Source organism: Euprymna scolopes, chromosome 32, assembly GCF_053919585.1.
Source record: "Euprymna scolopes isolate OS-2025 chromosome 32, ASM5391958v1, whole genome shotgun sequence".
Classification (NCBI taxonomy): Eukaryota; Metazoa; Mollusca; class Cephalopoda; order Sepiida; family Sepiolidae; genus Euprymna; species Euprymna scolopes.
In genome coordinates, this window is record NC_136513.1 from 57,807,667 (window position 1) to 57,824,810 (window position 17,144).

The 17,144-nt window shown below is 40.2% G+C and overlaps 1 protein-coding gene across 1 annotated transcript in view; it reads right to left on the minus strand.

The window, feature by feature from the left end:
* LOC145256380 (zinc finger FYVE domain-containing protein 1-like) overlaps nt 1-17,144 on the minus strand; it is a 119,956-nt gene that overhangs the window by 34,011 nt on the left and 68,801 nt on the right. The window contains exon 4 of the mRNA XM_080115209.1: nt 12,273-12,370. Within this exon, the coding sequence (XP_079971335.1) occupies nt 12,273-12,370 (98 nt within the window). The remainder of the gene's footprint in view (nt 1-12,272; nt 12,371-17,144) is intronic.

The following is a 17,144-nucleotide window of genomic DNA, read 5'->3' on the forward strand; positions in this document are numbered from 1 at the left end:
ATTTAAGTATGTGTTTAGGGAGGTCATTGATGTAGATCAGGAAGAGAGTTGGGCCGAGGATTGACCCCTGAAGGACTCCAGCATTTATATTGCAGGCCTCCGATTTTTGTCCATCTACCACTACTCTTATGAGCCTATCGGAGAGAAATGATTTAATGGTTGAGAAAACATTTCCAGTTATACCGTAGCTGGAAATCTTGTGAAGTAGACCCTTATGCCATACTTTGTCAAAGGCCTTTGATATGTCAAGAGCAATTGCCCTAGAAAGGAAGCCTTTGTCAAGAGATTCACTAATCCTGTGGGATATAACCGTCAGCACATCTGCAGTAGATCTTGCAGAGCGGAAACCATATTGTGTGTCACTAAGAAGGTTGTTTCTGCTGAGGTGGTTGACTATTTCTCTATTTAATATTGATTCCAGTAACTTACTCATAACACAGAGAAGACTTATTGGTCTGTATTGAGAGGGAGATGACTTATCACCTGAATTCTTAAATACAGGGCAATATATTATATATATATATATATATATATATATATATATATATATATATATATATAGGTGTGTTCTCTCTTCTGTTTGTCTCTGGTCTACATTCTTAAAATTTTAAGAGTCATTTTGGGTGGCATCTGAACCGACTCGTTCACTGTTCTTTCCACCGCGTCCGTCAGAACCGGGTGCTGCATCCGCTGGCGCCCTTCTTTTCGCTTAGCTGCCCGGCCGTCTGCGTTCTGGTGGTGCGCACCCCCCTCCCCAGTGCAACATAGCACTGCAGTGCCTGTCTAACGAGGTCCACAGGCAACCTTAAATCATGCAGTCGCTCAACCCATATTTTCAATAACACGTCTCTCAACCTTCCCGGGGCCACTATGCTGGGGGTACAGGTTTCCCGATGACAACACACCTAACTGCGCACATACACGTTCCGAGATTAACATCAGCGACTGTCCCGCCGGCCACAGCCAACAATTTAAAATATGTCTACACCAGATAGTCCAGTTCTAATAGTCCTGTCATTATGACGTCAACTATATTGGTCACTTCTCCTCTAAATGTCTGCACCTGGAAAAATTATCCTCTCAACACGGCCACCTCCACCCTGGTGACATTTGGCACAGAATCACTATTTTCGCCAGCGGTGCCAGCACTTTCGGATTGTTCTCTATCGTTTCTAATTTCTCCGCTGAGGAGATTTCTCATCCTTATTTATCTCCTCGCCTGCTCAGTCCAACCAACTGTCACTGGACCAACTTGGCTTCCTAATCGTGGATGCAACTCTGCTCCACTACAATATCACCAGCACCTGCTCAGGCTGCCACATCCCTCCTTGATGGATGGCCCTATTGAAATTCAATCCTATCCACTCTGCAACGACTGAAGTCAGCGGAACGAAAACGGAGTAAATGTGGTACTCTGGTGGCTGCAAAGACCCGAACCAAGCATGTCGTGGTCAAGTCGCATCTCCACAGCTATTTACCTATCTTTGAGTGCTTCGAGGTCAGGCTACTTCATTGTCACGCAGTCAAAATTTGAGTTGCCCTCAGTACCGTCGGTTTCGAATCCGACTGAGGTGAAAAAATATATTTCTTTTTTTTTCAAAAAAATCAATTCAACCCTCGGAAGCTTATATCTCCATTTTTCTTTCTCGCTGCATACACAAAACACACCTCTGCACAGTTTAATTCTCACAACAGCGTTCAACATCGCTACATAAAAATACAGCCGACGTCCCGCTAAAATGTTTCATCAAAGTTCACGAACTGCTCAAATTACTTAAGCCTCCTCTCAAAGGTAAGTGCCGATAACATCACGTGGTTCTCTCTACAGTCCAACTGCTTCTCCACGATTTAATTATCACAGTTTTCCTTCAACTGGGAAAATCTCAGGCCAAGCCCTTTTTATTCGACAGTTTAAATTCCCCCAAGACACTCTCGCTCAATACGCGACTTTCTCGTGCTAAATTACTCTCTCCGTTGGCCAATTTAATCACTGCGAGATACTTCTCAATTACTTATAGCTCTTTTCTGCCCCCCCCCCCCATCCTGAAGCTTTCCGTTTCAGTCCCTAGCTACCTCCAAGGTCAGTCCGCGACATAATTTGCCAACAGTGCGAACACATGGGGGCCCTCCATGCATCCACAGAGAAAACAATTGCACCACATTTCAACCAGGAGATGTTGCTCCAACCTCCCGTCTCTGTCCTACTAACCCCCACTAGTCCTTGGTGGAAGGACGTCACACTACTCCTGGGACAGGGAGTCCCTTGCTCCCCTCAACGGCAGCCTCGGTTAACCTCTCCCCATTTGCTGGAGCCAGGAGATGGGTATTGGACACTCTTCATCCCATTCGCTCGACTCCTCAGCTGACTCTGCGGTCAACTGCCATTCAACTGTCTTTTCTCCATGAGCCGCGGCTGCTCTTCGTGACCTCCTATAGCTGGTGGAGTGGAACCCTGCAATTTCCCGTTCCAACCTTCCGTCCGTCTCTATATTTCTAAGCTCTATAGAGGTTGTCTCTCTCGTCTTAAACCGTCGCTCGGTGTCGTTCCTATAGTCGTCAGGAACTCTGTCCTCATCTCGCGTTTGACTACCCCCAGAATTCTTTATCTTTTTACCCGTCTCCTTCATCCAAACTTGGTCACCCTGTCTTAACTGTCCAGTAAACGCTGCCTTTTTTTTCTTCTTGACCTTCCTGGTCCTATTCGTCCTATCGGTCGTCGCCTTGGGGACCGTCCCTGATTCTCAGACCACTGGATCTGTAGGAGTTACTCCCTCCTTATTAACCTTATACGTCGTTACCCGTTTGACTTGGGACAATTTTCCTCCCTGTTCCTTGGTGCTATCCACCTTGCCCATACAGGACCCGACCGTTCTTGGGGAAAGCTTCCTGTTGCTGTCAGCTCCCATAGGGAGAGGGACAGACCTTGTGTCACATAGTGGTATCTTCACCCCTCTCACTGTTAGCGTGTCTGGATTAAAACTCAGAGTGGCTCCCCTCGCTCGGAGCCAATCCTCTCCCAGAATCATTTCGTTGCATAGCCCGGGTACCACATACAGGGGGAAATTCTCTTTCTTTCTGGCCGCTCGTACGGGTAGCCATACCTTCCCTGTCACCGACATCCAGCTACCGTCGGCCTGACTGAGCCCCACATCCGTACAACCTTCTCCTCCCTGCTACAGTCCGATAGACGTCCGCGTCTATTAGGGATATTATCACTCCGGTGTCAACCAGAGCCTTCACCTGCGTGGCTCCTATCGTCACATTACAGGTGAGTTCTCCCTTTTTTGTGAGCGGAGGGAACACCTGGGCTCTCCTCTTTTCCTGTTTCAGGGTTCTCTCCTGGTACCCCGCTCCCGTGAGCATCGCAACTTGTGACAGTGGTTTCTTTCCAACCCTACCTGTCTGCCCTACCTCTCTTTCTCTACAGATTCGCCGAGGGGGTGGGGTTTGGTTCTGATTCCTTCTCTCCAGAGGATCTTTCGCCCTCGAGTGGCTTTTCCTTCGGTGAGGACAGTCCCTCCTAATATGTCTCAGGTCTCCACACCGCCAACACCTGTGGGACTGGTGGCTGTAGGAGAAGCGGTCAATTTTGCCTCTTCTCTGACACGCGTTCAGTTCGGTCTTTACGATGCCCACTCTGACTCTCCCATTCTGTCGGGGTGTCCTCTCGTAGACAGTGGGGAACACACTTGACCGATGTCCCTCATCCTTACAGGTCCAGCATATAACTGTTCCTGCCTTGGGTGCGATCATAGCACCTATATCGGGGATCCCCCGTCCCTTCTCTGGGTTCTGTTTTTATTCCCCAATACCCCATGACTCTGGGCCTTGACCTGGTCTCTGGACACTCTCTGCCTTCCGCTTCTTCACTTCCACCTCGGGACCTTCCCTCCCTTATCCGTGCTTGCAACCAGGCATAGTTTTTCGCCACCCTGCGCGCCTCTTCTAGAGTGTTTGGGCAACTCTTTAGCACCTCCATCTTGGTCGCTTCGTCCCGCAATGCATCCACCATCGTGTCAACTAGCATTGCTTGGGTTGTGGGCATCTCGCGGTGTTCGCACACTGGATATGCCAGGACCGCCAGTTTCTGCATGCGGTCGACCAGTACATCCACGCCCTCCCCGTTGGCTATCTCTATTCGAAACAAGTCGCGCACCGCCTGCACCGTGGTCTTTTCGCCGGCGAATTTCCTCTTCACCTGATCGCGAAAATCAGACCAGGCTATGCTTGGGTTACTTTCCAAGCATTTGCATATATATTCCGAGGAAACCCCGGTTGCACCGTCGCAGGCTAGCAGAACCATTTCCCTTTCTGTCAACCCATACACTAATCTTTTTTTCTCTATTATCGCCAACCACTCCTTGACTCCCCTCGGGTCTCCCCCATATGCGGGTATGCTAATTCCCCACAGTGGCCGCTCCATGGTCATCTGCAGCTCAACAGTCTGCTCTGACCCCTCCCCCATCGATTGACCCGCCCCGAATCCTCCCTGAGAATGCATTGTCTTATCTATTTTTTTCCACCACTCCTACTACTCATCGCCCCCTACAAGGTGTAACAGCACCCAACACAAAACACAGACAGCCGCTGAAAGCAAAGCATACAAAAGAGGGAACCAGCAAAAAAAAAAAAATGGACTTACCCGGTCTGTTGCACTTGTGTTCTTCTGCGACTGGTGGATGAATGACTAACGAGCTGTTCAGACTTTATAATCAGTTGATTAAAGTTTGTCGTCTGGCTTCACTCGTGGCGTTTTTTTTTCTTCTTTTTTCAAGATGCGCTTTGGTTTCGAATTTACTTTCTTTCCCTTTTTTTTTCAATTTTGGCTTTCTCTCTTTTTCTCCCTTCTTGTTTTGGTCGTTGTTTTCCCTGGGTTTGCTTTAACTTTTTTTCAGCGGTCTCGCGTATTCAGAAGACACGGGAGAAAGAATTATGCCCGTGGTTATTCGGTCTCACGTCGCTTCTTTTTTTTTTTTTTTTTTTTTTGACGTGTTTTCCTGTGTCCGCGGCTCCAGAAATGTGATACTTACGTCACCCGCGTGTCGCCTAGTGGTGGATGTACCCTGATTGTTCCTCGTGTCTTCTGATGAGAATGTCAGCGGCCGGTACCTGATAGAGACTTGTCATGCAAAACAATTGAAAAGACCAAGTCAATAGTTGTTTTCTTTTGTTCAAAATTCCTTGTATTTCAATTACGGGTACAATTGTAATTCGCTGTTAAGTTAGGGACTGGCCGTTTGTTAACTGCAAAGTTCTTTCGTTTTCGATAAAGACTAAAATACGTGGCAGGTCAATCGATGAGGTGGTTTTTCGCTCGTTCGAGCTCAGGGGAGCAGATGTCACTCCGTGTCTGTCGGTCTGTGTGTGTCCCAGTCTCTCAAAACTCGCTGCTTATATTGTGGGGGCGGGAGCTAAATATCTTCTTTTTCTCTCATTCGGCCCTTTAGCCAATCAGGATGCTGGAACCGCTGTCACTCAAATCTTCGCCAGGTGGCCTATACCCAAAAAAGGAGCTATCTTTCTTCCTCTGTTGGCATTCGGGCGTTCTCAATCTCGGCCGGCACGGGCCTAATGGAACTTGACATGTCGTAAAAACAGAAATGTCTCAATTATTTCTGAGAGAACATAAAAACCGCTGAATCCAATTCCACAAAGGCCACGCGTCCCTCCAATAGGGGTCACTTTACCGCCCAGGCCAGTCGACAATGGTCGCTTTGTTAATTGGGATTTCATTGGTATCTTCCGCCACCCACGCGCTCAGCGGGCTGTCATGGGCAATTAGTGATTACTGCTTTCTTGACCAAAAGAAGTATCCCCCGCATTCTTGCCCATCTACATTTCTTTTCCTTTTATTTTTTTTCTCTCTTTTTTTTCACAACTGGTCTTCTTTCTATGCTTGTCGTTCACCCCCCCCCCCCTCTTTTCTCGGTCGTCTGCTATTTCTCTTCTGTTCACAACTGTTTTTTTTTTCTATGCATGTCGTTCGCCCCCCCCCCCTCTTTTCTCGGATTCCGTTGTGCGCATTCAGCTTGCAGTTTACTGCACATCGAGTCTGTCTCATAGTTGATGAGAGCAGTAAAAACAAATGATTGTTAGAATTAAATCCAATCATTTATTACTCATGCTCCATCTACTGGCAATGCTGGATATCCTTGCTAATTTATATCTATATATAAAAAGGTACTTGTTTTTGAAATTTCACAAAATGTACTTTGTGTCTGGGAGTGTTCTTAGATAGGTTTTGTATTAGAATGCCTCTGGTTCAATATCAAAAATCGATAATTGGTCAAAATTTGACTGTTGCTTTAATTGGATATTTTCAAAGTTAACACCCTTATACAGCCTAACATCACAGGTGCATTTCAGAAGTTTTATCATCACACAAGAAGAAGGGCCCAGTATAAAAAAAAAAATAAAAAAAAAAAAAAAAAAATCAACAGTAGGTTCTTTGATAAGACAGGGATTCATTTGAAATTAAGGTTTGTTTTGAGCACAATTGAGCCATGATACTTAGCTTTTTGCATTTTAAACTAATTTAAGTAAAAAATTTTATAAAATTAGGTTCTCTACAGTGCAATGTATTGTGGACTAAGTCACTGCAGGGAGGCAAGTGAAGCTTCCTTCCAGTGCAGAGTGGGTCCCTGACTAGAGCAGATAATAAATTTGATTGAAAACTGAACGATTTCACTGGTTTCAATTGATCCACATTCAATCCTGAGCAATGTTGATCTCCTTGCTAGTATCCAATAACGCTATTAAAAATATTGAATCGGGCATAATTTTGGAACAATTTTTACACATGTCATATCATTCAGAGCTTGAGACCCATGTCCTCAAATTTTGTAACTTACACCACAGATGGATATCAAAAACTAAAATCCTGAAAATTTGAGCATCTAACTAAGCATTTGCCAATTTAGAAAAGTTTTGTTTTGCATAAATTGCTAGAAATGTTGCCCAAGCGACATGTTAATTACTTTTTCTTGAATATTTTCAGTTTAAAAACATGTAATCCTGAAAATTCACTCAGATAAGTTTTTGACATAAAGAATCCAAAAGTAGCATCAGATTTGCTTAGAAATGAAGTCTTCTATATAATTTTATCAGATTTTGAAATTTTTTACATGTGCTTCAATATCAGGAAAAATAATGCAGCCAAGATGATACCTGTTTTTTTTTTTTTTTTGGACATTCATGAAGATACTGAAGTACTTCTGGACCAAAAATGATAAAACTTTCTATCTTATTCAAAATCAAGTCTTTCAGGGGATTAAAAAATACCCTATTGCAGGAAGCAACTAGTTTGGATATGTAAGATGAATTTGGTGAGACCATCTAAATTTATATAAAATCCAATATTGAAATAAAATTTGGAAAGTAGGCGTTAAATATCAAAATTTAATCAGTCACAGAGATCAGATATTTACAATAAAACAGACTTCACAACAAAAATCTATATATGGCAACATTATCTACGTGCGTTATTCTCATCAATTTTAACCGAATAAATTTAAAATAGTTTTATTTATGACTAGCAAGGGTACCTGGCATTGCCCGGTATGTTGCGGTGGTCTAGTCAGGGTGGGAATAAAAAGCAGCCTGGTGGGGTGGGGGGGGGGTAACAACAGGGTGGAGAGAGGTGTTTAAAAAAAAAAAAAAAAAAAAAAAAAAAAAAAAAAAAAAATGGTAGTAGGCTGGAACCTGTAACGCGAAAGAGAAAAAAGGTAAGGTTAAAAAGAAAATGTGGTAGTAGGCAGGCAGGCTTGAACCCGTAATGCGAAGGAGGGAAAGATGAAAAAAAAATGTAACATGTTAGTCGATGTTGCCATCGTGCAAGTAGAAGTTGCGTGCGTCGAATTTAAGCATAGTCAATCGAACGTATGATTTAAATGCTTGGGATTTATTTGCTTCCCTACTAAAGCAAGTTAGACAAAAGGTTAATTTTAATGTGAGGGTACCCCCCCCCCAAAAAAAAAGGTGGCACTCTGGCAGTATCCAAATAAATAATTGTCTCAGCATTAAGGGTTTCCCCTACATTGACCAAAGACCAATCATCTTCAGTGAAGCATCAATCCTGGCCCGAAGGCCAAGAATGCTTTGCCGCTTTTTCGAACAGTTTCGCTTTATAGGAAAAAGACAAACAAACAAGACGATGCCAGTGGAAATTTTGTTTAACTCGATAAAAAATAAAATGGTATGGGAAGAAATCTGGGAAGTATGCGAAAACTTCTCGCAGAATCTAACTGATGCGAGAGCCCCGATGCAAAAAGCCTTTGGCGGACATACACAAACGCTCGCGCCCATTTTGCCTTTTTATATATTAGATTTATAACATGGATGAAGTTAGCAACTGCATAAGAGTTACTATTAAGGTTAAAGTTTGTGGCTATTACACCATTCATAATAAAATGATCAGAACATCAAAATGTCCGATATGCAACAGTGCTTTGATCCAATGTCATCAGAATTATTTAGAATTACACTGCGTTCAATCAGTTTAACAATTTTGGCTACTGAACCACAACAGCTGCTTAAATCTTGATCATTTCTTTAAATAGGTTTTAAAGCAGTCTTTGCCTTTTATGCTTGAAAATTTGGTATTTAACTTATAAAACAATAAAATATGTCGCATATATGCAATGGAACTGAATCATCTATAATATAAATCTCACCTGTCTGTTTAAATGCATGCATGCATGCATGTTTGTAGGTCTGCCTAAAACTTTTGACAGAGGTGACAGATTTTCACAAGATCGGTATCATTTTGAAGCTCGACCCTTTGGACAACAAATATTGAAAAATTGGCTGAAAACATTAATTCTTTCACTCTCAACTGGCCACTTTTCTACAAGGAGGGGGTCGTTTTTTTGGCGATATTTAAAAAATTATCCCCTCTTTTCGAGTGATTAGCCTTAATTTAAACCTTTGCCACTGTTAGTTTGGCGATGACGCAGTGGCAAAGATGTCACTTTATTTTTTCACATTCTTTTCCTCCTTCACGGTACGAGTTTGAGCTTGCCTGCTACCACGTTTTTGTTTTGCTCAACACACCTCCAAACATCTGGGCAACGCCAGGCACCCAGGCTTGTCTAATATATAAAAAGGCAAAATATGTGTTGTATGTCTCTCGAAAACTTTCGATACATGTGACAGATCCTGACCAGATCAGTATCATTTTAAAGCTCCATCCTTTGAACGACAAATATCGAAAAATTGGTCAAAAACATTAATTCCTTTACCCTAAACTGGGTAGTTTTGTACAAGGATGGATAAATTTTTCATCAACATTTTTGCAAAGTTATCATACGCGCTCACAATGACTAGTATTAATTTGAACGGCAGCGAAGTCGTATGTCATGGTGGCCGTGAGGTCAAGCGGTTTGCTTTTTTCACTTTTTCCTCCTTCGCATTACATGTTCGAGCCTGCCTGCCTGCCTACTTTTCTTTTTTCTTATTTCGAGGCTTACGTGCTCTCATTATCAGGAGAGCCATATTCAAGCCGAATCCCAAACAGGTCAGACAGTATTTTTTCCCCCCGTCGATTTCCAGTCTGATATGGCCACAGTGTCTCATGGACCTGTACTTGTACGTATGCTCTGCTGAGGTCCAGTAGAGACACGTTAGCACCTTTTTGTCCATTTGCTTAATTTAGCTGCACAAACATCTGCGTTGGCTGTAAATTGTTCTGCTGTATCACAGCCATCAGGAGAATTAGGCCTTTTTTTTGGGGGGGGGGGGCCAATTTATCCCCTGGGTACGGCACGAGCCAACCATTATCTATCCAGGTGCAGAGCTCCTGTGTGTATTCTTCATGGATTTCCGTCGGCACTGGGTATTCTGACACTAGATTGTGTAGCCTTTCAGGGGGAGTGGTCCTCAGACTACTTCCACGATGCGGGCCACGTTTGGTTTTGATGGTAAAAGGTGGCGATGAAATCCGGTTCATTAATAGAAATGGCTGCGCATTTAATATTTTTCTTGTCGCCCAGCTGCACTGACCCTGTAGGCTCAACAACGACACCTCCTAGAGCTTTTGACATCGATCCCTAGAAGCAAGTCAAACTCCAGCGGTTTGCCACGCACCACCAACACATCGATTCTGGCAGACACACCTTCAGTGGATACAGAGACTGCTCCAACACTGCAGCACACATGGGATATTACAATCATTTCGACATTCACGTTTGTTTTTCTCCAAGACCGGCACCGGTCTGCATGTAAAATCGAAAATCATCCTAGAGCATCCTGTATCAATAAGCGCCAAACAGTGTCCTGTCAAAATGGATGCCTGTCACCGGGAGCGTCGTGTTCGCATTTTGGTGGGGAAGGAGATTGCCCTAGCTCGTTTCCCCGAGCAGTTCCGAGCCCAGTGTTCACTCTCACCACACCGGTAACACAGTGTTCCGCGTTTTCGACAGTCCTTCACAAGGTGGCCTTTAACATTGTATTTAAAACAGGTTACACTAACGGGAATATTCTTGGCCCTGTTGTTGTTGGGGGAGCGTGTGGCCGCAACCACATCCTGATTTTGTTCCCCAGTCGTCGTCAAAGTTCTTGCTCTCGACATTAGCTCCCCCATGGTCAGGGCTTCGATGTTCGGCGCCTATTGAAGAGCAATTGAGATGACATCAGGGAACCCAGTGACGAGAGCCAATTTCGTGAGTCTGTCTAGGCCATCTCTTGTAACCTGGCCAATCCAACCACCTGCCTGATTTTGTTGGCGTAAACATCCACACATTCGCCAATCCATCTGACCATAGTTATTTCTCTGTATACTGCAAACCCATAGTCGGTAAAAGCCTCTTTTAATCGGGCCTCAATCTGGTCTATTTTCTTTTGATCGTCCCCCTCCATTTCCATGTAGAGGGCCAGTGCATCACCTTCCAGATATAAAGGTAGCAAACTCGCTATATCATCCACCTGCTGAAGTTGTGCGACAAGTCTCACTTTTTTCAGCCACGCTACAACATCTCCCTCACCAGAGAACGGCTTGATGATATCACTGCTTATCCGCACCTTCGCCATAGTCGAGCCGAAATAGCTTGTAGCAAAATGTAGTAGGCAAAAATCAGGAACAAAGATAGGAAATAGTCAGTTTTGCCCTGCACTGCCCAACTCTAGAAGAGGGGGATTTCTTGGGTGTAATGACCGTAGAGAAAGAAGAAGGGACAGAAAAAAAGGCAGAAGAAAACTTGCTTCTCGCAGATTCGTGGTCCGTCACAAAGAACAATCCAACCGCCAGAACTACCTACGCACGATCTACAAAAACACTGCCTGACTGCTTCCCAGTGTTCTGCCTTTATAGCGGCCAGGAATGATATATTTGCATGATTCTGCGAGAACTGCATGGGGTCAAAGCCAATAAAAACCCATGGATGCTAGCTTGGAACTCTCTTCTGCTTGGCCTGCAACACAACAGACGTATTTGAGGTAAGCTCTTTATTTCCCCCCATTTTGGTTATTGTCAATTCCGCTACAGTAGATAATGTTATCTTCGTTTTTTTTTTGTTGCAAAGTTTGTTTTTATATGAAATATTTAATTACTGTGTGACCGTTATTTTTTTACTATTTAAATTTTACTTTCTAAGACTTATTTTAATATTAATCTTGCATAAATTTAGATAGTTCCCTCAACTTCATCTCACATATCCAAATTAGTCGCTTCCCCATAATGGAGTATTTTTCTGAACCCTCGGAAAAACAAAGTTAATTTTGAATAGGCACCATGAGTGAATAAAAGAAAGTTTTACCATTTTTGGTCCAGAGGTACTTCATAGTGTCTGCATAAAAAAGTTTTCTCTATATTGAAGCATATGTGAAAAATTTCAAAAATCTGAAAATTATATAGGTTCCATTTCTAAGCAAATTTGATGCCATTTTTGGATTCCTCATGTCAAAACTTATCTAAGTGAATTTTCAGGATTACATGTTTTTAAACTGAAAATATTCAAGAATAAGTTATTAACATGGTGCCCGGGCAACATCTCTAATGATTTATGCAAAAGAAATTTTCTAAATTGACAACTGCTTGGGATTAGATGCTCAAAGTTTCGGGATTTCTTAGTTTTTATGATGTCCATCAGTGGTGCAAATTAAAAAATCTGAAGACATGGGTGTCAAACTCCAAAATTTCTGGAGGAGTTAGAGGCAATCAGAGCTAATCCAAATGTTACAACTCCTTTATCAGGAAAAGGGCAATCAAATAGAAAGGAAATTGCAACAGAGGAGAATGTCATTTAAAAATTAAAACATTTCTGTGAAAAAACACTTACTTGCAGGAGAGACACTTCGTAGTACAGGTAAAATATTGGTCTGGGAATGTGATTGCATCAGGCTTTTCAATTTCACCACTAAATTTACCATTCAAAACCTAAAGAATTAAGAAAGTACCATCAAAATTCAAATAAATTTATTACAATTTTCCAAAAAATTAACCTTAGAAAATGCCCTAGAGTCTGCAGTATAAATGGATAGTAATATTTAATTCTACTAAGACTAAGCTTCTTTTCTTAACAATTACAAGAAATCTTAACCACTAATTGCCAGGACTAATAACACTACCTGAAAGTTCTTCAGCAACATGAAAGGGAACATACATTGAAGACATTGCGAAGGCTGTTGCAAATAACGTGGGCTTCAACTACTATGCTAGAACATTATTCACACCTGCCAGTATCCTGTATCTTCAAAGACACCAGTTGCATTTGCATGGAGTATTTTTACCATAGTTGGGCTGATGCATCTATCACTAGTCTGTTCCTCTTAGAAAGGGTTAAAAAAAAAAAACAAAAAAAAAAACCCCAACCAAACACACATGCAACCCCCCCCCCAAACTGCACTGTTGACCAAGCTCCAACCACTGTCCCATCATTAATATTGTATCTATGTGCTTGCTTTTACAAGTACTTTAATGAAATGTGTTCTAATAAATCCTTAGCACTTGAGCTCCCGCAACATAAAATAACCCGACAAGCAAAATTCTACACCTTTACAGTAGGTCCCTAGATGCCGGGAGCTTTCTACTCTAATAATTTTCCCTTAAACTACTAGAAATTGGAATTCTCTCCATGTTTCCTGTTTTTGACAGGACTAACATGCAGAAATTAAAATACAATCTGAAGAAGCATCTTATTGTTCAACTACCTACATAATGTCCTTATAGGCATGGTCCCAAATAGTAGCCCTTTATTTGCAAGTGAAATATGCCTTATGCAGGGATGAATAAGAGTTAAAGTAATCACTTCAAATTCTTGGACAAAAAAATTAACCATTTTGCTGGTACATTTTGGTCTATGAGTAGCAATACACATGGCCCAATAAAACACTTTGGATAATCACAGATTTCAAGGGGTTTCTACTAAAATAGCCATATTTTAAAAACCAAAGCACTTTAAGTCTTCAAAATACCATGGTTTTGTTCGGAAATGAATATACTTTCAAATGAATTAGTAAATAATAACATAAATTATATATTTTTAGAGTTTTAAGCAAATAAAGTGATAAAAATGTGAACATTATAAAACATCATTGTCGGTAAGATTTTATAATGATCCTCCCGGATTTGTAAACACTCGTATTGTGTTTCTGTTAAGAATTTTTTAATGAAATTTGGAAATTAGCCAAAAGAGATGTCATTTTTAATAGTTTGAAGTGTCCGAAATTCATTTGACCACTCGTTTTTTTGTTGTGTTAAAAAAATGATTTCAAAATAACGAGTATGGAAAATTTTGAAAAAATTTTTCTTCGGACACTCACTATTAAATAAAACAATCTTTTTACTATGTTTATTCGTTAAAAAGATGATTGGACAGTGTTTTCTCTAGTGGTACGTAGCAATTTAAAAACATGATATCCAAAAAAATCGTTATGAATTTGAATCAAAACTTCTGTAGTATTAGTAATAGCAGCAGCGATAAGCATGGCGTAAACAGACATTTTGTTTTTGTTGTTTATTTTTATTCCAGATCGATTTTTTTTTTTTTAATTGAAAATCTGGTTATAAAAATATTTCTTACATGAGCTATTTTGTTATCAAACATACAAATATTTAAAAAAATTGGGTAGTAGTAAATTTGAACAAGCGAAGATGTGAAATACAATTGTTTTGGTTCACGTGTACGAACGGTATACACTTCTAATTTTCGTCCTTTAAAAAATGTTTTCAGTGAATTATTATCAAATGGAAACTAATCTACCCGATTATTTCAAAAAATAAAAAAATATAATCAATATTTAAATATTTGTAGGAGGTGCTCAGTTAAAAAATAAAAACTGTAGAAAAAGACAAGAAATGTAATTAAAAATCAAAATAACATTAAATCAAATTTTTTTAGCAATTTGTCAGCTTTAGCAAAAACTTTTTTTTATATTTAAATAGGTGGGACAAAAATACTTGATATTTTTCCAAGCGTCATGTTTTCTGTAAGAGGGATGTCACTTTTTTAAATAACATTTATCTTTTTCTGTTTGTCATAATTCTTGTAAAGTTTCACAATGGGTATCAAACACAAACTCACTTAATTTTATGTCTAATCCTAGGTATGAGTGGCAAGCCTCCTAAAACCTTTAGCCTTAACAATAACATTAAGTACAAGTGGCAGAACTCCCCACTAAACAAACTTCCTCTCTGAGCTCATAAGCGTAAAAACGTTTAAAAAAGGAAAGTGTACATGATTAATCTCCCATAAAAAAATAAATTGGTCAACTGTCCTAAAACGCTAGGATTGTCTTGAAATGGTGAATTATTTTACATTTATGTGAAACCAACCCCCACTCTAAATTCTACAATTGTTTTTGTTTTGTTTCTATGAAGTCTTCAGGATGTTCACATAATTTTGCTTAGCCCTATCATTAACCCAAAGTCAGAGTGCCAACCTACCCACCTTCTCATAATTGCACAAAGACCCTCTTAAAACCATGCATAATCGCCTTTTAGAAAACAAACAAAGCACCCAGGATTTATCTATCATAGGAAAAAAAAGGGGGGAGGGTAACTGTCCTAAAACGTTCAAATGATTCAAAATGGGAAATCATTTTATATTAAATTCTAAAATAATTTTTGTTTATCTTAAAGTTTTTTCAAGTTGTTCACATGCAATTGTCTATAAAGGTAGAATCACATATTTGGGAGAGGTGATCAGATGGGGAGAGGTAACAGAAGGTATTAATCTACAATAATACCAAAGAAATATTGCAATATATTTATTTTTAACCAATCCTAGATTTCGATTTCAGTTTTGGCACATAAAATGCATTACAATTCAACTTTGAGTTCTCTAGCTTCTTTTTTTTTTAATGGAGACATGGCATTTTTAAGCAATCGCAGCATAATTATGTGCATTTACTGAATATTATTTGGAAACCATTCATTTCTAGAGATTTTCAGTAGCATATTCAGATTCCTTGCACAAAAATACACTTAAATGGTAAATTTCATTGCTTAGTCTTGTGTTTTAACAAAGATATAGCATTTTTACTGAAAAAGTAGTTTAAAAAAATGTGACAAAACGCATATGGTCTTAAAGAGGGGAAAATAACCAAACACGCAGAGCATAAAAATAGTCATAACTTCCTTAATATTAATTGGATTTTAAAAATTTAAAAAGATTCTTTCTTAGCTTATCAAGCTCTTTCTATATAGATACCATTATTGAAATATTTTAAGCCATTTAAATTTTTTCATGTGTATTGCTACTATGATTATTTTAACAATCCGATTTAAAATTCTTTCACAAGCAACCAGCAGAGTGTCCCCAATGATAGCCAAAGAGTATCAGCTCTGTATGTAGTGTTATGATGCATGTCTACATCATCTTAACTTGTCATCTCTCAATCTATCTAATCTATATAAAGTTAAGTATATGCTGCATGTACATCATTTACTTCTAAACTAATCAACTGATCATTATGAATTTTAGAACACAGCTGTTCAGAATAAGGGTCTAAATGTGAGCTAGATATAATGCCGAGAACAGAAAATGTAAATCACTGAAAGTTTGATCAAAGTCAACCTGATATCTTGAATCGAAAGAGAGGATGATAGACAAGATAGTCTTGAGATAGGCAAATGAAATGAACATAGCACATGATTAAATGATTATTGATCTCTCTTCCTTCATTTATCAATAATTTGGAACAGATTAATTTGAATAAATCTTACAATTTTATCTTTAATTTGTCCTTTTAAAGTATAAATAGAGCTTTCAGTGTGGAAAAATCATGCAGGAGCACATACAAGAACAACCAGCAACAAAGTATGACACATGGCTGAGAATGTAACACAGAAGTAATGCTATAAGAAAGTGTCTAAACAGATCGTTACAGAGGGAAACCACCTCTTCATAATTTTGTCAGGTGGACATGGCAAGACATTTATTCAATTTTCACCCCAAACAAGGCAGTGCCACTGATGTAGGGGGCTACTATCGCGGCCATAAGTTGCAAGGATACTATGTAGGGAGTTGAGCATTACACTTTAACTTCTGCATGTCAGTACTGTTGGGAAAATAGGAACCCAGAAGGCAGTTCCAAAGTCTAACAGTTCTGGGGAAGAAACTATTAGAGTAGAAGGCCTTAAATCTAGGGATCTGTGTAGGGGTGGGATTTTGCTACTTGTCAGGAGTATTTACGCCAAAAGGGTACAGGGCTTGTAGTTCGGAGCGTCCACCATTAAAATACTTGTAGAACAGACAGAGGGATGCAACATTTCATCAATTGGACAAAGGCTGAAGCTTAGATGACAGTTCAGGACCTATCAGGTTGGTGACTCTTTAACCCTGTCTAGGAGCGAGAAACTAGTAGCAGATACACCAGCCCAAATGTGACAATACTCCATACATGAGTGAATTGTGACCTTCTGGAGATACAGGATACTTTCAGGCGTAATTAACTTTCTAGCATGGTAGAGAGACCCCACCTTCCTTGGAGCAGCTCTGGCAATGCTCTCAATATATCTGTTCCAACTCATGTTCTGTGAATGTTAAGCCGTGGTGTTTGAAAGCAGTACTTTCAGGTAATGTATCTTTAGCTGTAGCTTTTGGTGGTTGAGACGGTTTCTTGTAATTATTGAAGGAAACAAGCTTTGTCTTGGCAGTATTGAATGTGACCATCCATTTTTGTCCCCCATTTCACTACAGATTGGAGGT